The sequence below is a fragment of the Macrotis lagotis genome, chromosome 4 (genome assembly GCF_037893015.1).
Source record: "Macrotis lagotis isolate mMagLag1 chromosome 4, bilby.v1.9.chrom.fasta, whole genome shotgun sequence".
In the NCBI taxonomy this organism is placed as follows: domain Eukaryota; kingdom Metazoa; phylum Chordata; class Mammalia; order Peramelemorphia; family Peramelidae; genus Macrotis; species Macrotis lagotis.
The window spans coordinates 111,351,505-111,374,997 of record NC_133661.1 but is presented as its reverse complement, the minus strand read 5'-3'; the positions used below and the strand labels follow the sequence as shown (position 1 = coordinate 111,374,997).

General features: G+C 38.5%; 1 protein-coding gene and 1 long non-coding RNA gene across 6 annotated transcripts in view; one reads left to right on the top strand and one right to left on the bottom strand.

Moving 5' to 3' along the window:
• STN1 (STN1 subunit of CST complex) overlaps nt 1–4,710 on the bottom strand; it is a 72,936-nt gene extending 68,226 nt beyond the window's left edge. For 2 of the 5 annotated variants that reach the window (XM_074233784.1, XM_074233782.1), the window contains exons 1-2: nt 4,218–4,699; nt 1,288–1,383 (exon numbers count right to left, since the gene is read on the bottom strand). In XM_074233784.1, the coding sequence (XP_074089885.1) occupies nt 1,288–1,383; nt 4,218–4,350 (229 nt within the window). In that variant the 5' untranslated portion in view covers nt 4,351–4,699. Of the gene's footprint in view, nt 1–1,287; nt 1,384–4,217 lie in introns of all 5 variants that reach the window. The other 3 variants (XM_074233781.1, XM_074233783.1, XM_074233780.1) reach the window with 3 other exon arrangements.
• Nucleotides 4,711–4,977: 267 nt separating this feature from the next.
• On the top strand, nt 4,978–22,808 carry LOC141521322 (uncharacterized). Its single transcript, XR_012477898.1, has 3 exons — nt 4,978–5,596; nt 17,915–18,075; nt 21,929–22,808. It is a non-coding gene; the product is annotated as an uncharacterized LOC141521322 (long non-coding RNA).
• The last annotated feature ends 685 nt before the right edge of the window (nt 22,809–23,493 follow it).

Here is a 23,493-nt window from a genome sequence, read left to right as displayed (position 1 = left end):
CTAGAAAATGCGTATTAGGAATGATTGGAAGGGAAGGAATTGGCTCATGCTTCCCTTATTCCCTAAAGAACATCTAACTCAGGGCTGGGCACAAAGCAAATCCTTAATAAATGCTTGTCCAAATGAAAAAGTTGGTAAAAATGGAATGGTCCAGCACCCTTTGTTCCTATAGGAACAAAAGCATATAACACTAAAATGAAAACTCTGGACAAGAAAGTCTCAATAGGGAATACCTGACAAGACTATCTAAAGTATAAATAAAGACAAGGAGAAAACACAAAGGGCTTGGGAAGAATTCTCAACACTCAAACCCTGTAAGTATAAACCAATCTATATAGCAAGTAAATCTAATACCTTTCAATGATACATGTGGTAATATTTCATTTTTTAAAAACTACAGCCAGTGAAAGATATTAGAAACTCTTAGGATCTGGCTCCTTTCAGCTGTTCCCAGATAAAGGAAAATATGAACAGTATACACCCCTCCTCGCCACACACACCCTCTCCCCAAGGCTAAAAGGTAAAAATGAAGCCCTTTGGTTCAACCTTTGGGGACCATTAAATCAAAAGTCAAGTTTCCCATAGAAAGTCTCCTGACCCCTTCAAAAGGTCAACTGCAGGAGGCTCCTCCACCTTTGTAAGGTCACCAAGCATAACCCTGTTCTAGCCATGGGTCGGTGCAATGCCACATTTATTGTCATCATCATAAAACAACAACTGTAAGAACAACTTGCTTACATGGCAAGTTACATTATAAAAGTACATTTGTAGTCGCCTGTATTTACCCAGATAAGTTTCATTTATTTCTTTAAATGTGTTAGAACTTTAAAAAATTTGAAACCAGGCATTTTTATGGAAAAATAGTTCTAAAATACATTGCTCCTCCTGTCCTGTCTTTTAAGAAGAATGAATTAAACATTAACCTTTTCATGATTCCTCAGGGTCTTTATTATGTCCAATTTTCATAAATGCTGTAACACAATATCTTAGTGGCCTTGGAAGTAAGTGGGACTATCTACCCTGCCACCAAAGAAATTGCTTCTATTTTCTACCTTCTTTTCAAAAATCAATCCATATCTTTTCTCAACTGTCACTTCTCTTTACTAGTATCCATGTTTGTTCTAATTTGATGTCTTACTTTCCCCACAGGCAATGGCTCCCAAAAGGTCTCTTTTTCAGAGTAAAAGCCCATGGCCTCAGTGTTCTCTGAGACACATGCAGAGTAATATCCAGTCAAGTAGCGATACAACTTTGTAAGAAAACTAAAGAAAAGAAAATTAATCTTACCTCCATAGCTGTAAAATGATTCTCTCTCTCTCACTCCAACTACTGTCCCCAAAACATCCACTTGTTTTATTGGGTGTCCATTGTAAAAAAATACACCTGCAAAAGAAGTAATTATGAAATAGGGTCCACATCTTTCATATATCATGCAAGAAATAAATTATAATGCATTATTTTTTTTTTTAGGTTTTTGCAAGGCAAATGGGGTTAAGTGGCTTGCCCAAGGCCACACAGCTAGGTAATTATTAAGTGTCTGAGAACGGATTTGAACCCAGTTACTCCTGACTCCAGGGCCGCTGCTTTATCCACTATGCCACCTAGCCTCCCCTACGCCACCTAGCCACCCTGATAATGCATTATTAATGGCATTTTTCCCCCATACTATAAAATAGTTAAATATTCAAGTCCTATTCTAAAAGGGATCATAAGTTAGAAGGGAACTATAAGACCATCTAGTCCTATAATTTCATTTTAGAGAACAGGATCTGAGGCTCATAAAAGTTAAGTGATTTGTTAAATGATTTGTCCAAGATCACACAGTAATAAATGGCAGAACTGATCTGAACCCAGGATCTCTGAGTTCAAATGCAGTACTCTTTCCACTGTCCTAAGTGGCTCAGTGGCCTACTTCTGCCATTCGAAAAGCCAGATACCAAGAAAAAAATAAAGCAATTCAGATGAGAACTTTCCCACAAGTATGAGAAGCTAGAAATTAATTTAAGGTAGTTGAGGCTGGTGCCTAGAAGAGAAATATATATGTCACTATGTTGACTTTGATCAACTCATGGAAATAAAAATAAACAACTTGAAAAGATGAGTTCTAAAAATATCAATATATAATATCTTATTACACAGACATACAATATTTGGGGAAGTATAAGAAATGGCCTGACAACAAAAAGGAAGAGCTAGCTGATCTGTATCTGCAAATGTTTCTTGTGAATATTAGTCACTGTTTCTCAGAATCCTTCCTCACTTACCAAAAAAAAAAAAAATATGAATTGGGTCATGCAGGCTGAAAGTACACTGCTTCACTCCAGGACTCTAAAATAATTTTCATATTCCCTGGGACTCAACAGGATTCCTGAGTGAAAAAATTTCTTGGTACATAGCTTCGATTAGCTCTTTAAAGGAAATGTTGTTTTGAGTTAAACACCAAATACTACCTTTTACAATAGATAAATGCACTGTGGTAGTAATTTTTTTAGTTTTTTTAACCCACTGGAAAAACTTAAGCCTTAGTAACAGATTTCTAATATTCCCATTCCCCACCCCCATTCTCCACCCCCCTTGGCCAAATTCATCTACAATGGATCTTTCCATATTGGTGGCATTTGGTATGATTTAGTTTCTTCTTAAGGAGATGAGCTATGAAAAAAACTAGACTGTTCTGGAAAACAGATGCCTGTGGGGAAGACTGGTTGTCTTCCAACAGGAAAACAAGCAAAAATCATGCCCATTCCAACAATGATTAGGAAAGGTATAGTAAAAAATATACAAGTAAAAGGCTAAATGGTCCCAGGATGGTGAACTAAACTGTAAAGAAGCATTTCTTTGGTTCCCCTGTGCCAAGCACTGTCTTCCCATGAGCCAAGTCCCAGGTTGAGCACTTTACAATTCATTTCACTTGATCCTCACAACAAACCTGGGAGAGAAGTACTATTATTGACCCTATCTTACAGTTGAGGAAACTGAGCCCACCTTTGGGTGAACTTGCCCAGGATTACCAGATGTTTAAGGCTGGATTTGAACTCAGTTGGACCTTTATCTTTACTCTCAAGGAATTTATATTCTAATGCCCAGGATTACCAGATGTTTAAGGCTGGATTTGAACTCAGTTGGACCTTTATCTTTACTCTCAAGGAATTTATATTCTATCAAAGGCCTAAGGTTGATTTAGTGGATAGAGTACAAGAGTTGGAGTCAGGAAGACCTAGATTCAAATGTAGCCTTTGACATGTGATCATGGATGGGCAAATCACTTAAACTTTTCTGAGCCTCAGTTCTATCACCTATAAAATAGGAATTGTAATCCCTGTAATCCCTACCTGATGGAGTTCTCATGAGGTTTAAATGAGATATATTATGTGAAGTGTTTTGCAGACATTAAAGTATATTATAAATTAGTTATTTATAATATTACTTTTATCTTACCAAAATGACAAAACTCTACCAACCTAAGTTAGACCCGCTTAGGAAACCTTCTTAGCTGTAAGTAAAATACAGCAGAACAAATAGATTATGAAATAGATATTTTTTTGTGAAACTCTGACATGGCAGAAATTTTACCATGAAAGGGAAATAGTCATTACACCAATATACATTGATTGCTTCTGTCCTTAAACATTTGTTAATTTGCTGTTAAGTATACATGAGGTAGTATGGGGATAACAGACTCTGGAGCCAGAAAGAGAAGTCCCAGTACTGGTTTTACCAATGACTAATTGTGCAAGTTGAGACAACCTTCACCCTTCTGGGCCCCATTACCTCATCTATAAAACCTAGACAATAGCTAATCACAAACTCATTGTGCTGTAGAAATGCATGCTATTATCCCATCTTTGATAACTTATATGGAAAACAACAGGTTAAGTGGGAAAGTGAGCAAACATCAAGAGAGAGGGACAAGTTCAAAGGAAGCCAAGTGGACATTTAAACAACCAAAAATCTGATCGGACTACAGAGTAGGCACACACAAAGTTCCTTCTTTACAAAAACAAGTCCCTCAAGTTTTCTTTTTTTTTAAGGTTTCTTAATCAACAAAAATGTTTAATTGCTTCTGACCTGAGTAAAAAGTGCTACAGTAATCTTCACAGGCCCGAAGGAACCAAGTTCCCAAGTGAGCACTTTGCACACCTCATGTTGACGTGTGTAACAAGCCTTGCAGGGCGGTGAAGGGCTGGTCGTGCCAACTGTTATCTTGAACGACATACCTGGAGCTTGCTGGGACTCTTTCATGTTCAGTATATCCTTTACATAAAGTTTGGCAAATGCTAAAAACACTGGATCCAAACCCCACAAAAGGGAAGGGGTCTCCTCTTCGTTTTCTTTGGGCTCCGACTGCATTTGGAAACGGGATTATCAAGTCCAGTGAACCCTGAATGGTCCCGGATTGTGGAGAATAATAATGTAATCTGGATGCGTGAATCAAAAATAAGAATCTTTGGGGATTTAACTTGAGTTGGGGAGGATCAGAGGTAGGGGAAGGCTAAACGGATCTCAGAGGTGAAGCCCGAGCCTGAGGAAACCGAGGGGCACGGCCTGGCATCAAGGCCCCACTGCCCTCAAGTAGCAGGGCCACCCACTGGAACCCACACTCCCAGGATCCTCCGTTTGGGGCGACTCGGCCTATTTTCCGTAAAGTAATGGCTCCGTGGCCCGGATCCCGCGAGGCTGGCCCGCTCCCGGCCCACGTGGGCCCAACCCGAGGCCTGGCACCACTCAGAACCTCCGCACGGGCACCAGGCGGATCGGGCCCGGGGCCCGCGCGCACCGGGAGGGCAGGCCGGCCACGTAGACGTGACCTCGGCTCCCGCCTCCCCCGCCAGCCGCAGCCGGGGCGGCGCCCCGCCCCCTTTACTCCTCCCAGGAAAAGGGAAATGGAGGGAAGCCCCGCCCCTTCGCCCGCCTCCCCGCGCACGCGCACGCGGCACTCGAAGGCCGGCTCCTTCCGGGCCGCCCCTCCCCCTCCCCGGCTCCCCGGGAAGGCCCAGGCCAGGCCGGCTCCGCCCCTGGGCCCCGCGCCCGGCCCGCCCGGCTTTCCCGCGGCTCCCCGCCTCCCCCTGGACGCCCCTCGCCGCCCCGTCCCCCGTCCCGGAGAAGGGAGACGCCCAACTCCCCGGGAACAAAACTCCCCCAAAGTGACCGCGGCCCCGCGCCCCTCGCCCTCAGGTGGTGGCAGTGTCGGGAGGAACCACCCCGCCTTCAGAAGAGGAAATATTCCCTCCCTTACGGGCCCCGAAAATGAAGTTATTTGCTTTCCGGAACGGTCGAGAGGATGTTTACTTCCTGCACTTGGGAGATATGGAGCCCCGTGCCAACCCTGCCTTGGCGCCCTGCCCTCCTCAGCAGGAGGACCCGCCCCCTTCCAAAGGAATCGAAGCCTCAGCCCCCCCCCCCCAAGCCTAAAGGAGGAATTAAGGAGTGTGCCCCCTTTCCCACCAGCTCCCCAAAAGTCATGGAGACACCTCCATTTAAGGATTTCGAGGGGGGGGGGATGAAGCTGTCAGAAGAATCAAACTGAGGACCATTAGAATAAAAGTGCAATGGGACCCGGAGACTGCAAGGGGACATGTGTCTAATCAGAAGGAAGGCAAGTCATCAAGCCCCATGCCACTAGCTGCAGACCTTCCCACGGCCCCAGCATGGTCTGCCCAGCCCTTGCCAGGGCTCCTGCCAGGGCTCCTGCCGTGCCCTGGTGGATTTAAGGCTCCTCCCTAGATGGATGCCGCTAAGTGACAAGGGCCAGATGGAAGAAGCCAGAGACAGGTTGAACGACATTTTCCTAACCACATCCCCCCATCTCTCCAAACCAGGGTGGGGCAGAAGCAGAAAATCACTAGTTGTGCCTACTTAGAGGCTTTGGATAATTAATGAATTACTCCCACAGGAATAGAGCTAGAGATAAGAAGTTACCTAGGGAGCTTACTGGCAACTCCCCCAGAACTTTAAAGATCACCCTAGTTAGCACAAAGGAAGCAATTTTCACCTGACTTCAACAAAAATATGTTACGTGTAAAGAGCTAGTGGAAAACGTACTAGAGTGAACTGGTCTGAGGGGTAAAGTTTAACTCAGATCTTGGCTTCCTTGTTAATGAGGCTTGAAATGAATAATGGATGTCTGGTGGGGTCCCATTCTGATTTCAGCATGCTGCCTAAGGAAGTAAATGTAACCTGAAGCAAAAAGTTAAGACACAATGAAGAATTTCCTTTAAGTTCTTATGATAGCTAAACTTTTCATTTTCTCTATCTCCTTAAAATTCAGTAAACTGATATTTATTCATTTGAATTGAACTTGATGTCGAGCATTTTTATATTAGAATGTTTATTAGAAAATTTGTGGAATCTTCCACCTTGGAGAATTTTTCCAATAGTATAACGGATTTCTCTTTCCTTCCTTCTGGCTGTGTATATTATTATATCACATTCCTATGTGCTCATACCTATTCCCCAATTCTTAGATTGTAAACTTCCAAAAAAAAGAAAATATGGTTCACTGAAATTTGTATATTTCTCAGGCCTCTAACCCAGAGCTCAACTTTAAATTTTTATTTAATTTTAATTTGAATAGGTTGTGGTAGAAAGTTTCAGTTATTTGACAAGTATTTATAAATACCTAGGTTATCCCTTAAAGTACTTTAAGCCTTGGATTTCTATAATTCGCCAAAATAGGATTTGCAAAGCTCCTAAGCATATATCACATGATAAGGCCCAAATTCTTTAAAGGTTGGTCAAAATTAATTGAACATCTTGCTCTGCATTCCACATGGAATAAAGGGAATGATAGGAGCAAGGTCATGAGATAGTGAGTTGTTCAGCCCAGCTAGAGTGAATTTTGTTTGTTAGGATGTTGTGGAAAATAAATCTGGAGAAATAGATTGAGGCTAATTAAGTAGGCCTGGAATATCAAGCTAAGAAGGGTAGACTTCATTCTGTCAAGGAGAGAGAAGCCACAGTGAGCAAGGGAACAATGTAAATAAGTCAACAAAAATTTAATGAGCACTTAACTATTTTTAAAGCACTATGGTAGGAACTTTGAGGATCTAAATATTATTGTCATGGTCCTTGCCCCTTTAAGAGGATACATTGGTTATATATCTATGTACAATCATGTTTAACCTATTTCCATATTTCTCATGTTATGAAAGAAGAATCAGAACAAAAGGGGAAAAAAGGAGAAAGAAAAAAACATAAAATCAGTTTTAAAAAGTGAAAATGATAAACTTTGTTCTACATTCAGACGCCATAGTTTTTCCCCTGGATGTGGATGGCATTTTCTATGACAAGTCTTAGAATTTTCTTTGCTCATCATCCTGCTGAGAGGAACTAGGTCTAAATAGTTGATCATCACAAAAGGTTACTGTTAATGAGTACTATGTTCTCCTGATACTACTCATTTCACTTATAATAAGTTCTTGTCTTTCTAGATTTTTTATGAAATCTACCTACTCATGATTTCTTAGCAAAAAAATACTTTTCTATCACATTCTTAATTCCACAATTTTTAAAAATTTAAATATTTTATTCATTTTTCCAACTACATGAAACATTAGTTCTCAATAATCATTTTTTGCTAGATTTTTGAATTTTAGAGTTTGCTCCTTTTCTCCCCCTTCCCCCTGACCAAAATGAATCTAATATGGGCTCTACATATATAACCTTGTAAATATAGATCCATATTATCATGTTGTGAAAGAAAAATCAAATCCATTTAGAGAGAAAAAACAATATAATACAAAAGACAACTTTAAAAAATTTGAAGATGGTAAGCTTTAGTCTGCATTTCAAACTCTTTCATTGGATATGGATAGTATTTTCCATCACAAATCTTTTAGAATTTTCTTTGATTATTGTACTGATCCATCATAGTTGATTGTACTGAGTCCATCATAGTTGATCATCACACAGTTGCTGTGGTTCTGCTAACTTCACTCATCTGTTCATACAAGTCTTTTCAAGCTATTCAGGAGTACCGTCCCTCGTGATTTTATACAACTATAGTGTTCCATCAATTAATATACCACAATTTCTTCAGTCATTCCCCAGTTGATAGATATCCCTTCAATTTCCAATTCTTTGCCACCACAGAAAAGAGCTACTATAAATATTTTTGTACATATAGGTCTTTTCCCCCTTTTTATGATCTCTTTGGGATACAAATCTAACAATGGTATTACTGGACCAAAGTTTTATGCAATTTTATGGCCCTTTGGGCACAGTTCCTAATTGCTCTCCCAAATGGTTGGATAAGTTCACAACTCCACCAACAGTATATTAGTGTCCCAGATTTCTCACATCCCTTTCAACATTGATCATTTTCTTTTTTTGTCATATTAACCAATCTGATGTTTTAACTTGAATTTATCTAAATTTAATGATTTAGAGAATTTTTTCATATGAGTATAGACAACTTTAATTTATTAATCTGAAAATGTCTGTTGATATCCTTTGAACATTGATCAATTTGGGAAATAACTTGTAATCATAAATTTGACTCAGTCATATATTTTAGATATCAATTCATTATCAGAAATGCTAGCCATAAAAATTTGTTTACCAGCTTTCTGAATTCTTTCTATTTTTGGTTACATTGTGTTTTTTTTGTAAAAAACTAATGTAATAAAAAATTATCCATTTTACATTTTATAATGTTCTTTTATCTCTATAGTGATAAACTACTTCCCTCTCCATAGAACAACTGACAGATAAACTATTCCTGTTCTTCTAATTGTCTCATGGTTTCACCCTTTATGTCTAAATTCTGCACTCATTTTGATCTTATCTTGGTATAGGGAGTGAGATATTGGTCCATGCCTTGTTTTTAGCATGCTATTTTCCAGTTTTCCCAGCAGTTATTGTCAAATATTGAGTTCTTAGATCAGAAACTAGACTCTTTTAGTTTGTCAAACAGTATATTACTATAGTCATTTACAACTGTTTCTTTTGTATCCACCACTCCATTTCTTTTCTTTTTTTTTTTAAGGTTTTTGCAAGGCAATGGGATTAAGTGGCTTGCCCAAGGCCACACAGCTAGGTAATTAAATGTCTGAGGTCGGATTTGAACTCAGGTCCTCCTGACTCCAGGGCCGGTGCTCTACTCACTGCGCCACCTAGCAGCCCCACCACCCCATTTCTTAGCAAGTACCAAAGAGTTTGATAATTGACACTTTATAATTTAGTTTTAGATCTAAAAGATGACTAGGCCACCTTTTTTTTTGTACTTTTTTCCATTAATTCGCTTGATAACCTTGATCTTTTGTTCCTCCAGATGAACTATTTTTCCTAGCTCTATAAAATAATTTTTTGGTAGTTTGATTGGTAAAACACTGAATAAGCACTTTAATTTAGGGAGAATTGTCATTTTTATTGTATTAGCTCAACCTTCCCATGAGCAGTTGACATTTTTTCAGTTATTTAGATCTGACTTCATTTATGTTAAAAGTTTTGTAATTGTGTTCATATACTTTCTGGGTTTGTCATGGCTGGTAGAATCCGAGATATTTTATATTGTCTACAAATAACTCAAATGGGATTTTTCCTTCAATCTCTTGCTGCTGGACTTTGTTGGTAATATACAATATGTGATGATTTATGTAGGTTTATTTATATTCTGCAACTTTACTAAAGTTGTTAATTGTTTCAAGTAGTTTTTTAGTTAATTTTCTAGAATTCTACAAGTATAACATCATATCATCTTCAAGGAGTTAGAGTTTGGTTCCTCATTGCCTATTCTAATTCCTTCAATTTTTTTCTTCTTATTACTAAAGCTAACATTTTATTTTTTATTTTTTATTATTTATTCTCATTTTGTACAAATAATGTTTTTATACATTAATAAAATATTCTTGTTTAAGAGTAAACAAAATACCCCCTCCCCCCATAAATATAGACTCGCTTGAGTGATAAAGTAAAGGGGAGAGAAAAAAAATTAAAATTAAAAAAAGTAGTAATAATTGTAGGTATGGCTAGGTGGTGCAATGGACATAGCACCAGCCCTGGAGCCATGAGCACCTGAGCCCACATCCAGCCCCGTACACCCAACAATCACCCAGCCATGTAACATGCAAGCCACCTGAACCCCACTGCCCTGCAAAAACCAAAAAAGAAAAAAAAAGACCCAAAATAAAATAAAATAGTAATAATGGTAGAGGTGGCTGGGTGGTGGATAGAGCATTGGCCCTTGAGCCAGGAGCACCCAGGTCCAAATCTGGCCTCAGATACCCAAAGATCATCCTGCTATACAGCCCCAGGCAGGCCACCCAGCCCCATTTGCCCTGCACCCCCTCAAAAAATAATAATAATAATAAAAAATGTGCCTGAGTCTTTGTTCCAACACCAATAACTCCATCGCGGGTGGATCACATTCTTTATGATAAGTCCATCACAAAAATTACTTTCATATTTTTCCACCGTTGCCATTGCTGAGTGCAACTCCCTCCTTTTGTATTTCTTCACTACCATATACTATATTTTCTCTCTCCTTTCACTCTGACTCTGCTGTAAGGTAGCTGAGTGGTGCAGCAGACAGATCCCCGGTTCTGGGGCCAAGAGGCCCCAAGTCCCCATACCACCCCTTAGGCCCAGCATCCACCTGGCCCTATGGTCCCGGACAGGCCATCCAATCCCAGCCTCTTGCAAGAAGTAAAAAAGAAAATGTGTTATATCTGACCACTCTCCCCGCCATGATCTATCCTCTCCTCCATCACTCATATCACCCCCCTCCCCCTGTCCCCCCCTTCTTACTCCAGATGCCTATACCCCTTTGAGTATATATGCTGTTTCCTCTCCTAACCACCTCTGATGAGAGCAAAGATTCCCTCATTCCCCCTTGCCTTCCCCCTTCCATATCATTGCAATAGCTCATTGTAATAAAGAAAAATCTTATTATATGAAATATCTTGGCCTATTCCCCCTCTCCTTTTTTCTTTCTCCCATTACATTTCCCTTTTTTCCATTGACTCCATTTTTACACCATATTTTATCTTCAAATTCAGCTTTCTCCTGTGCTTCAACTATAAAAACTCCCTCTACCTGCTCTATTAACTGAGAAGGTTCATATGAGTATTATCAGTGTCACTTTTCTATGCAGGAATACATGCAGTTCATCATCAAGTCCCTCATATTTTCCCCCTCTCCTCCAATCTCCATGCTTCACCTGAGTCCTGTATCTGAAGATCAAACCTTCTGTTCAGCTCTGGCCATTCCAACAGGAACATTTGAAATTCCCCTGGTTCATTGAAAGTCCATCTTTTTCCCTGGAAGAGGACATTCAGCCTTGCTGGGTAGTTGATTCTCAGTTGCATTCCAAGCTCTTTTGCCTTCCAGTATATTATATTCCAAGCCCTACGAGCTTCCAATGTAGTTGCTGCTAAGTCCTGTGTGATCCTGACTGTAGCTCCACGATATTTGAACTGTGTCCTTCTGACTGCTTGTAATATTTTCTCTTTGACTTGGGAGTTATGGAATTTTTGGGGTTTTTTGGGATCTCTTTCTCAGGGGGGATCAGTGGATTCCCTCCATTTCTATTTTGCCCTCTGCTTCTAGAATATCAGGGCAATTTTCCTGTAGTAATTATTTGAAAATGATTTCAAGGTTCTTTTCCTGATCATGACTTTCAGGTATTCCAATAATTTTTGAATTATCTTTCCTAAGTCCATTTTCCATATCAGTTGTTTTTTTTCAATGAGATGTTTCACATTTTCTTCTAATTTTTCATGTTTTTGGTTTCTTGTAAATTCATCAATCTCCCTGAGTTCTATTCTTTGTCTGAAGGATTTGTTCTCCTCAGAGAGTTTTCTTATCTCTTTTTCCATCTGGCCAATTTTGCTTTTTAAAGCATTCTTCTCCTCAGTAACTTTTTGAACTGTTCTATCCATTTGACCTAAGCTGCTTTTTAGCATGCTATTTTCTTCAGCATTTTTCTAGGCTGCTGACTTCATTTTCATGTTTTTCCTGCATCTCTCTCATTTCTTTTCCCAGTTTTTCTTCTAACTCTGTCATTTGATTTTCAAAGTCTTTTTTGAGCTCTTGTCATAGCCTGAGCCCAATTTCTGTTTTTCTTGGAGTCTTTAGATGCAGGAGCTTGTGCTTCCTCATCTTCAGACTGAGTATTTTGATCCTTCTTGGGCTCATATGCAAAATATTTCTCAATGGTGTTCCTCTTGTTTCTCTGCTTGCTCATTTTCCCAGCCTGAGCCTGGTTTTGGGGTGCTTCCTGAGCTTTTGGGACCCCCCCTACAAGGATCTCAGTATGTGAGGCTCTGTCCTCCCTCCTGGTCTGTGAATGACCATAAGCGCCCCCCTCTGCCACGGGGCTGAGGTGGGGGGGGGCTCCTGCTGTTCTATTGGGGGGGCCTAGACTGTGATCAGGATCTGAATGTGGTCAGAGCCCCAGAAGTCCTGTTCCAGGGGCAGAGGATAGAGCTGGGCAGTCTCTCTCTTCACTCCCCTCCCTAGGTTCAGTGGGCTCACGCCCTGGGGGCTCCTGCTTACTGGCTCTGCTTGATTCTGTTTCCTGGCCATGCTGCTCTCTGTGTGCCCTGAGGGCTAGGCTTCACATGCTTACTCTGGCAGAAGTCCCCCGCTGTTGCCCCAATTTGTGTCTGGTGCTCCCTGGGGGTGTAGCTCAGTAAACTCCCCAGCTGCTGTGAGCTACGGCTCCCAGTGCCTTGGGGCTGCCTCCGGGAGGCTGAAGTTCTTTCCCTCTGGCGGGCCACACCTCTGGCGGGTTACCCCTCCGACCCTGGGGAACAGAGCCTTTCTGCTCTTTTCCAGGTCACCTTGAGGAGGAGAACTGCCTCATTGGGTCCCTCTGTGGGTTCTGTCTCGAAAATTTAGAGTCCTTAGTTTATAAGTTTTATGAGAGAGCACCTAAGACAGGATCTACTCTTGTCGCCATCTTGGCTCCACCCCCTAAAGCTAACATTTTAATATAGTATTGAATAATAGTGGTGAAAATGGACATCCTTGCTTCACCCCTGATCTTATTGGGAATGTTTCTAGTTCATATGCTTTACATGTAATGCTTGCTGATAGTTTTAGATAGTTACTGCTTATCATTTCTAATCTCTTCTTTTAGTCAGTAAAGTTAAACTCCTCATGACCTAGTGGGCCATAATCTCCAGGCATCTTTCTTGACAAAGATATTGGAGTGATTTGCCATTTTCTTCTCAGCAGATTAGGGCAAACAGAAGTTAAGTGAATTGTCCAAGATCACACAGCTAGTAAGTATCTGAAGCAAGATTTGAACTAAGGTCTTCTTGACTCCCAGACTCAGTTCTCTATCCATTGAGTTACTCACTATATCTTCTAATCTTGCCACTAATTCAAGCTTTTATTGATACCACTTTCCTCAATCTCCTCTCCACTCTGAATGACTATGGGGTGGAGAACCAAGCTCCTCTCAGTACCTTAACTTTACCAAGGGCAGAAATTGGACTTTAGTTCTCTCCATTTTGTGTCTCTGTCCCTCCCCCTTTTTCTGACTCCTGTTTTCATGCTGTTTCCCCTCAGAAGAATGTAAGCTACTTTGGGTCAAGGATTGTTTTCCCTTGTATTAATTGTATTCTCAGTGCTAAGGACACTTAGTAGGCACTTAAGAAATGATTATTGGATTTATTGTTTATTGGATTATTTAAAATGTTGTAGATATGCCAAGAAGGACAATAAGACAAGAGAAAAAAATTAAAGGCATAAAAAAAGTGTCAAAAATTAAATGTGGTGACATGATAAGGGTTTTTTTGTTTTTTGTTTTTTTTAGGTTTTTGCAAGGCAAACAGGGTTGAGTGGCTTGCCCAAGGCCACACAGCTAGGTAATTATTAAGTGTCTGAGACTGGATTTGAACCCAGGTACTCCCGACTCCAGGGCCAGTGCTTTATCCACTACAATACCTAGCCACCCCCCACCCATATGATAGTTTTTAGAAAATTCAGAAGAATCAACACTGGAACTGATAAAACTTGGCCCTATAAAAGTAATAGAAGATACTTCTCTCTTCTTCCTTCCCAGAGATAGGTTTCTATAGGTATGGAATATTGTTTAGGTAATGTCAGATTTTTTTCAATGTGTTGACTAGTTTTGATGAATTTTCTTCTTCTTACTTTTAAAAAACAGTTTGTTATAGGAGATGGCTTTATGGGGTAGGTAGAAGAAGGATGCTGAGGGAAATATAAAGACAAAAGATATCAGTTAAAAAAACTTATTTTTTTTTAAGGAAACAACAAGAACTTAGGAGTGAACCTTGGTATTTAATGGGTGAAAGGAAGATGGGAACCCAATAAAAGTAACACACAGAAGTGTCAGGAGATAGCATGGTCCAAGAGAAAGATGAGTTCAAATCATAGCTTTGCCACTTACTATCACTACTAAGGCTTCACTTGACCTCTGTACCTCAATTTCTTCATTTTTTAAAAAATATGAGAATGAATTCATAAACCATTCCTAAGGTACCTTCTAATAATGAAATTTTATTTAATTTTTACAGTTGTAAACAAAAGTAATTTTCAGCATTCATCCTTTTGCAAGTTTATGAGTTCCACATTTTTCTACCACTCTGCCCATAGAAGTGAGCAAACTGGTAAAGTTTTGCATGTACAATCTGATTAACCTAGTACCAAATCAGTCATGTTGGGAAAGAAGAATTAGAACTAAGGGGGGGGGGGGCATGAGAAAGAAAGTAAATTTTTTAAGAAGTGAACATAGGGGCAGCTAAGTGGTGCAGTGGATAGCATACCAGCCATGGATTGGGAGGACCTGAGTTCAAATATGACCTCAGACAGTTGATGTTTGCTAACTATGTGACCTTGGGCAAATCTTTGCCTTGCCAAAAAAAAAAAAGCAAACATAGTATGCCTTGCTCTGCATTCAGAAGCCATACTTTGGTCTTTGGATGAGGATGTCATTTTCCTAAGATACCCTCTAGCACTAAATCTATCTTTAAATATAAATATAATAAACATAGACAAAGAACTAGAAAAATATAGTGTTCCTGGAAGCTTATGGGTGTCAGTGTGGCAAAGTTTTTCTTTCTGATTCAATCATTCATTCAGTAGATATTTGTTAAGTACCTATTATGTGTTATACTTTGTGTTTGATGCAGAGGTGAACAGGAATATAAAGATAAAAGAGTTTTACTGTGCTTCCTTTTTTTTTAGGGTTTTTTTTTTTTTGCAAGCAATGGGGTTAAGTAACTTGCCCAAGGCCACACAGCTAGGTAATTTTTAAGTGTCTGAGGCCTCATTTGAACTCAGGTCCTCCTGATTCCAAGGTCATTGCTTTATTCACTGTACCACCTAGCTGCCCCCTTTGCTTCCTTTTTAATGATTTAGGAGATACTGTCTTATGTTCAGGTACTCAAGATTAACTTCAACTAGGGAGAAAGAATTTTAGGATTAGTATAGAAGGAGAAAAGGAGTAGAATATAGATGTAGAATAACTGAAGGATGATTGGGAAGCTTGATAGTACAATGGGGGGGGGGGGAAACTTGGAACTAAAACCTAATTTGAGTCCTAGCTCTATCTCTACCTCCTTAGCAATGACCATGAATAAGACATATTTCTAAGCATTAATTTTCTCATTTGTAAAATGGGGGTAATACAAATAATACTTTCAGGGCAGTTAGGTGTCCTGATGGATAGAGCACCGGCCCTAGAGTTCAGGTTCAAATTGGATCTCAGATCCTTAATAATGACCTGTGTGATCTAGGGCAAGTCACTTAACCCCATTGTCTTGCAAAACCAAAAATAAATGAATGAATGAATGAATACTTTCATTACCTGCCTGATAGGGTTGTTTTTCTCCTGTCATTGTGTCTGCCATAGATACTGAAAGCAGTGCCAATGAGTTTGCTTATTAACCAGAAAATAGAAGATTATTTGAATTAAATAAGGGATAGTTCAAACTAAGGCAAAGCACTAGGTGAAGAATTTAAAAGGGATTCTTACAACCAAGGCTGAAAGAGAATGGTGAAATCTAATACTTTACCTGAATAATTCCTCTCAGATCAATCAAAAGAGTATTCAGAGATTTTTACTTAAGATCCTCTTGTAAAGATAAAGGGGGCAGAATAAAAATGGTTTGTAGTTTATTCTGGAGATAAAGTATAAAAGGAATTATTTCATAGGTGGCATATTAAGTGTATGGTATATGATAGGGTTTGAATTTTACCATTTAAAGCCAGAATTTCTGAGAACTGAACAGCCTGTGGTATTTCTGGCATATAATACAATATGTTATGTACCTATGCAATATATCTAATTTTTTTGTTCAGTCTTTTTGGTCATGTCTGATTCTTTGTGACCCCAATTTGGGGTTTTCTTGGCAGTAACTTACCATTTCCTTCTCTAGCTCATTTTACAGAAGAGTAAACTGAGGCAAGGAGGATTAAATAACTTGTTTAAGGTCACATAGTTATTAAGTATCTGAGGCTGGATTTGAATTCAAATCTTCCTAACTCCAGATTCAGTTCTCTATCTACTGTATCACCAAGCTCCCCCCAAATACCTAATATTTTATTCAAAAACCTACTCTGAATAGCATTTGTATTAGACCCACTATATTATATATGTTGCAGCAGGATGAGAAGGGGGAAGGTGAAAAAGAGGTCTTATAGGGATGAATGGAAGCAGCCCTATTTTGACTGCCTCAAAAGACTAGACAAGGATTCACCCATTTGATAAAGAGTGGAAAATTGCCAATTTTGCAAGGTTGGCAGATAAAAGGAAAATGAGCATATCAGCAGTGAACCCTCTATATAACTTATCTTTCCATCAACAATAATGCACTAACTTCACATGACATTATCTTTTCCTATTTTTATTTATAGAGCTCAAAAAAATAATTTGAGATAGGAAAAATTTTGGATATCTTCAAAGATCAGATTCTAAAGAATATGAGTTCAAGTAAAGGCAAAGAGCAACAATACAAATTTGGGGAAAAGAAGAGAATGCAATTTTTAAAAATACAAGTTCATGGAATTTTTTGTTAAAAGTATTGTCATTTGAGAGTGAAAAAGATAAAGTTGATAAGAAGTCAACCAAGAGAGCTTAACTAGTTAGGGAAAGTTTCAACTATAAAGGTATTTTGTATCATAGAACATGAATTTAGAATTGGAAGAGACCTTAAGAGAATATTTAATTTAATTCCCTTATTTTTCAAGCAAGGGAACAAATTCAACTAGTGAAGTGGCTAAAGGCAGCTAGGTGGCACAGTGGATAGAGCCCTGACCTTGGAGTCAAGAGGATGGGAGTTTGAATCCAGCCTCAGATACTTGCTACTTCCTGGCTGTGTGACCTTGGACAAGTCACTTAACCCTGATTGCCTCATATCCAGGGCCATTTCCAGTCATCCTGATTCATAGCTGGCCACTGGACCCAGATGGCTCTGGAGGAGAAAGTGAGGTTGGTGACTTAGCCCAGCTTCCCCCTCACTCAAATTCAATTGATGTGCTTGTTATGGCATCACCTACCTGATGTTATGATCTTCTTCAAAAATAAAAGATAAATATTAATATTATCCTTCTGTAATCTATGTTTTTATCTACTCTTCAGAATTCTAAAAAGCTTTCTGTAATTATGTCCCAGGACCTAAATCTAAATGTTTTAGCATCCTCATACCTATTGTGAACAGATGCCAAAGGTCATAGTTATGTTTATGTTTGTCCTATATGAGATGTACTATATGTTCTACTTTCTCTTTTAGACTATGAATTCCTATTAGATATCTTCCTCTATTTTTCCTCCACTTCTCACAGTGGTGCAAAATTTATAGAATTCATCTTTTAAAAAAGTCAGGATTGTGTTTTATAGAATTTTAAGAACAGAATTTTTAAAAAATCTAATACTGTATGTTTTGTTGTGTTTAATGATATGATTAAATGATTATTCAGCACTGAATCTGACTTTATGTTACAGAATTACTTGGATGGCTGTCTGGAAGAGTTTCATGCACCCTATTAGGAAAGATCGCTTCATACACAGACATTGCTGACCCTGAAAAATTTCTCTTCACAGTGATGATGCATCTTAATGACCTTGGTGCTGACATCAGATCCCACAAACATCTATTAGTTAAGGTGAGAAGCAACATTAATAGATTTATGACCAACCTCAGAGTTATGAAAACTTGGCTCAAATCCTGCTTCTGATATGAACTGGCTGAATAATCCTGGGCAAGTCACTTAATCGCTGAATACCCCAAGTAACACTACTACAGAACACTTGTAGATTTACAAGGATAGAGGAAGTTTCTTTAAGAGAAGTTCCATATCCTATTAAACCACAACTTTATGCCCCTCCCCCAAATATACAAGGTAATTGTTTTTAACTTTTTAAGATCAAAAAAAATATCAAAGAAATGAATCAAAGAAATTAAAAAGTAGTTCAGTTGACAGAAGAGTCTGTATTTCATATTTTGATCAAGGAGAAACCCAATTTTTAAGTTAGGTGTACTTAGAGACATGAGGTATTACAACAGCCTGCATTTTCCTGTTATTGGCAATGTTTCTTCATTACTTAACATTCAGTTCTGGGCAACACAATTAAGGACTTTGATAAGACAGAAAATGTTCAAAGTCAGTTAATCAGGTTGGGGAAGGGCCTTGAGTTTGTTTCATATGAGGATCTATTAAACTAGGGAGAAGAGGATAGCTGGGAGAAGTGGATACAGGAATTCTCTTCAGATCTTTGAAGGGCTGGCAAATACAAAAGGAAACATCATGCTCTGTTTGACCCCAGAAGTCAGGCCCGGAAGCAGTGGGAGAGAGGTGCAGCTGGATCTTTCTCCTAATGTTGCATACTCTTTCTTATCACCTCTGCATCTTCAAATGCAATTGATTTTTAAGGGTTCTGCTGAAGATCTACTTCTTCCAGGCAGCAATCTCACCTACTACATATTGATCCCTATTGTATTTGTTTAGAATCAGCATCACAAAGTGTAACATTGAATTATATTCTCATTGCTTCATATTGCTTAAGTCTGTCTCCCTAGTGAGATTAAGTAGTACTCTACTGAATCTGGGATCTCGATTTATAGATCAGATAGTGATATAGAGCACAACTCATCTATGCCTCCTTATACAGAGTAATTCTCTTATAAAATTTCCCCATATAAGTTCCTTATCAACATTCTGAGGCTTTTCCCCTTCTTGATTACATACTAAATAATAATAATGACAATTCACATTTACATCATGCATGCCTCCATAATAGCCCTGAGAGATAAGTCATGAAAAATATGATTCTCCCCATTTTACAATAGAGACAGTCTCTGAGTAGTTAAATGACTGGTCTATGATCATATAGAAAGTAATTTTCTGTAACAGGATTCAGGAATCCTGACTCTGATACCATGTCCAGTTCACTATCCCCTACACTTTCAGATACTAGAATTCACTCCTTTATTTCCACCTCATGGAATCTCTTGCTTTCCTCAAGATTCATTTCGGACACCATTCTACATGAAGCCTTTCCTGATCCCCCAGCTTCTAGTGTTCTCCCTCCTCAAACTACCTTAATTAAAGGAGATAGTGCCTTCCCCCAATAGAATATGAATTCCTTGAGGGCAGGGAATATTTCATTTTTTTTAAAAAATTATTTTGCCCAAGGTCACATAGGTATGCAATTGTTAAGTGTCTGAGGCCGAGTTTGAACTCAAATCCTTCTGACTCCAGGGTCAGTGTTCTATCCACTGTGCCACCCAGTTGCCCAAATATTTCATTTTTGTCTTTGAATCCTAGGAATCTATTACAGAGCCTGGGATATAATAGATTCTTAATAAATGATTGATGATTAATTTAACAGTTCTTCTATATTTATTCTGTATGTGGTAAGTCATGGTAAACATTTCATAAATAATGAGTAGTTGTTTTAAAAGCAATGGGAGAGATGAGCCATTCTGACATGAGTAAATTCATAATTGTTTATTACCTCTAATTCGTATAGGACTCATTTCTTCTTCAGGCTTCCTAATTTGGTTCCATTTCTATAAAGGTGGTGGTATTACTGGTGATCCTCTTCTCTGTGGTACTGTCTAGCTTTTGTAATGTGGCATTTTACTTGAAAATGAATTATTTGAACATTTTCCCAGTTTTCATGTCAGAGACCTTACTGAAGTATGTGGACCAAGAGCAAATTCCTATGATCACCAATATTCTCTTACAGTCTTTGTAGTTAAGTTCACATTGTATATTAAACCATTCCCCAATTGAAGGACATTAACTCGATTTCCAATTCTTTGCCACCACAAACAGGGTTGCTATGAATATTTTTTGTACAAGTGATGTTTTTACCCTTTTTCATCATCTCTTTTAGGGTATAGTCTCGTAGTGGTATTGCTGGATCAAAGGGTATACACGTTTTTGTTGCCCTTTGGGCTTAATTCCAAATTGCTCTCCAGAAAGGTTGGCTAATTTCACAGCTCCACTAACAATGAATTAGTGTCCCAGATTTCCCACATCAGTTAGGGAATATTTTAAATGCATAGGATGGAAACCTTTTCCAATGAACTTTGGAGAAAGATGTGTATGTCCTTCATGGGAAGATTTTAAATTTAGATTGAATAAATAATCAGTAAGCAAATCATAAGAAGTCATCCTTATTTTTCAAAAAAAATAGAGGAAAATCTTTAGTATATTGAGTATGTCTTCTTTGGAGGACCTGTGGGAAAGCATTGTTAAGAATACATGAGGCGGCTAGGTGGTGCAATGGATAAAGCACCGGCCCTGGAGTCAGGAGTACCTGGGTTCAAATCTGGTCTCAGACGCTTAATAATTACATAGCTGTGTGGCCTTGGGCAAGCCACTTAACCCCATTTGCCTTGGAAAAACTTTAAAAAAATAAAAAATAAAAAAAGAATAATACAGGATAAGATAATGGGGTTATGATCTGTAGGGATAGAGAGATTATTCACACAGAAATACTGAAGTATTCTTTTCTTATATATGATAGGTGAGCTGAAAAAGGTATTAGATCTTTTCAAACATTTAGTTCTATGAATCTGTTTACTTAGACAACTTTAGCCTTGAATTCACAAAAAGGCAAAATGTTTCAATACCTAGTTTTCTATTTAGACTATCCAGTTCTCCTTTCCACAGAACTTGGTTTCTTTTCCTTCTGCCTTTGGCAAGAGCCAAGAATTTCTTGTTTAAAAGAGTTGTATCAAGAAAGAACAACTTTTTTTCTTAAGTACCTCCCAAACAAGCCTATACAAGCTGAATGTGGATAGGGTGGAATGTTTAATAGAGTTTTTGCTTGAGGACATTCCCTGAACTCATTGCCCAGGTAGATAGCAACAATTTAGTCTTTATTCTGAAGATTAAATTTTCTCAGTGTGTAGGCAGGATGTATTTTCAAGATCCTTGTGAATTAATATAAAATATTGAACCTGCCATCCTTGCAAACTATCATTTAATATCCCACCTGTCAGATCACTTCTTTTTAACTTCTTTGTCAACTTATCCTCCTTTTCCCATTTCCTGACCATTAAGATTGTATATTCCCTGATCAATATAGATCTATTGTTTAGTATGGTTATAAATATAGAGCCTATAACAGATTTCTTTCTGTCAGGGGGAGTGGGGAGAGAAGGGAGGGAGGGAAAAATGTAAAACTCAAAACCTTGCAAAAATTGGTTAGAAACTATTATTGCATAATAGTTAGAAAACAAATGATTTTTTTAAAAAATATAATGTTCTTACACCCAAAGGACAACAAAAATGAGCATATACCCTTTGACCCAGTAATACCATTACTGGGTCTATACCCTGAAGAGATGATGAAAAAGGGTAAAAACATCACTTGTACAAAAATATTCATAGCAGCCCTGTTTGTGGTGGCAAAGAATTAGAAATCAAGTAAATGTCCTTCAATTGGGGAATGGCTTATCAAACTGTGGTATATGTATGTCATGGAACACTATTGTTCTATTAGAAACCAAGATGGACAGGAATTCAGAGAAGCCTGGAGGGATTTGCATGGACTGATGCTGAGGAGATGAGCAGAACCAGAAAAACACTGTCCACCCTAACAGCAACATGGGGGCAATGATCAACCTTGATGGACTTGCTCATTCCATCAGTGCAACAACCAGGGACAATTTTAGGCTGTCTGCAATGCAGAGTGCCATCTGTATCCAGAAAAAGAGCCGTGGCATTTGAAAAAAGTTCAAGGACTATGCCATTTAATTTAGAATAAAACCCAGATATCTTATTGTCTGATCTTGTTATCTGTTAAACTTTTTGTCTCTTCCTTAAGGATATGATTTCTCTCTCATCACACTCAATTTGGATCAATGTACAGCATGGAAACAAAGTAAAGACTGACAGATTGCTTTCCATGGGGATGGGGGGAGGGAAGTAAGATGGGGGAAAAATAGTAAAACTCAAATAAGTAAAATCTTTAATAAAAAATATAATGTTCTGGGTTTGATGATCACTCTTAATGGACTTGCTCATTCCATCAGTGCAACAATCAGGGACAATTTTGGGGTATCTGCAATGGAGAATGCCATCTGTATCCAGAGAAGGAATTGTAAAGCATTGTGGAGTTTGAAAAAAGACTAAAGACATTACCTTTAATTAAAAAAAAAACCCACTATAATATTATTATGTAATTTTGCTATCTCTTATATTTTATTTTTTTCCCTTAAGGACATGATTTCTCTCTCAACACATTCAACTTAGATCAATGTATAGCATGGAAACACTGTAAAGAGTAACAGACTGCCTTTTGTGGGGGGTGGGGGGAAGGAGTCGAGATTAGTGGGGAAATTGTAAAATTCAAAAATAAATAAATAAATTCAAAATAAAAATACCCAATGTTCCCCAAAACTTTGTCCCCTATATTTTTCTTTATTCTCTTTTTGCTCTGTCCCAGAGGAATTTCTTCCATTTCCTCTGGTTTCAATTGTCATTTCACTTCCATGAATCCATTACTTTCAATTTGTTATACACATCCTCAATTTATCCTGAACCACATGTGGTTCAGAGTGATGGAATGTAGTACAGAGTAAGGAATATAGTCTTGAGGCAGAAGACCTTGGTTTAAATTCCACCTCTGGCATTTTCTACCTATATGTCTACTTGCCTCAGTTTCCTCATTTGTAAAATAAATGGAGAACTAGATGGCTTCTTAAGGTCCTTTCAAGTTCTAGATCTATCACTCTATCATCTGCATCTCTCTGCCAAATTTTTCTATCTACATGTCCCATTGGTATCTTTTTTTAATTGAAGGCAATGGGGTTAAGTGACTTGCCCAAGGTCACACAAGCAATTATCAAGTGTCTGAGGTCGGGTTTGAACTCAGGTTCTCCTGACTCCAGGTCCAGGGCTCTATCCACTATACCATCTGGCTACCCTCCATTGGTATTTTAAAGTCAACATACTTCAAACTGAGTTCATCTTACTACAAACCTGCCCCTATTCTCAACTTTCTTTTGTCTCTTAATGGTACCATTAATTGGTAAGGGCACAGCCAATTCAACTTACCAATTCTAG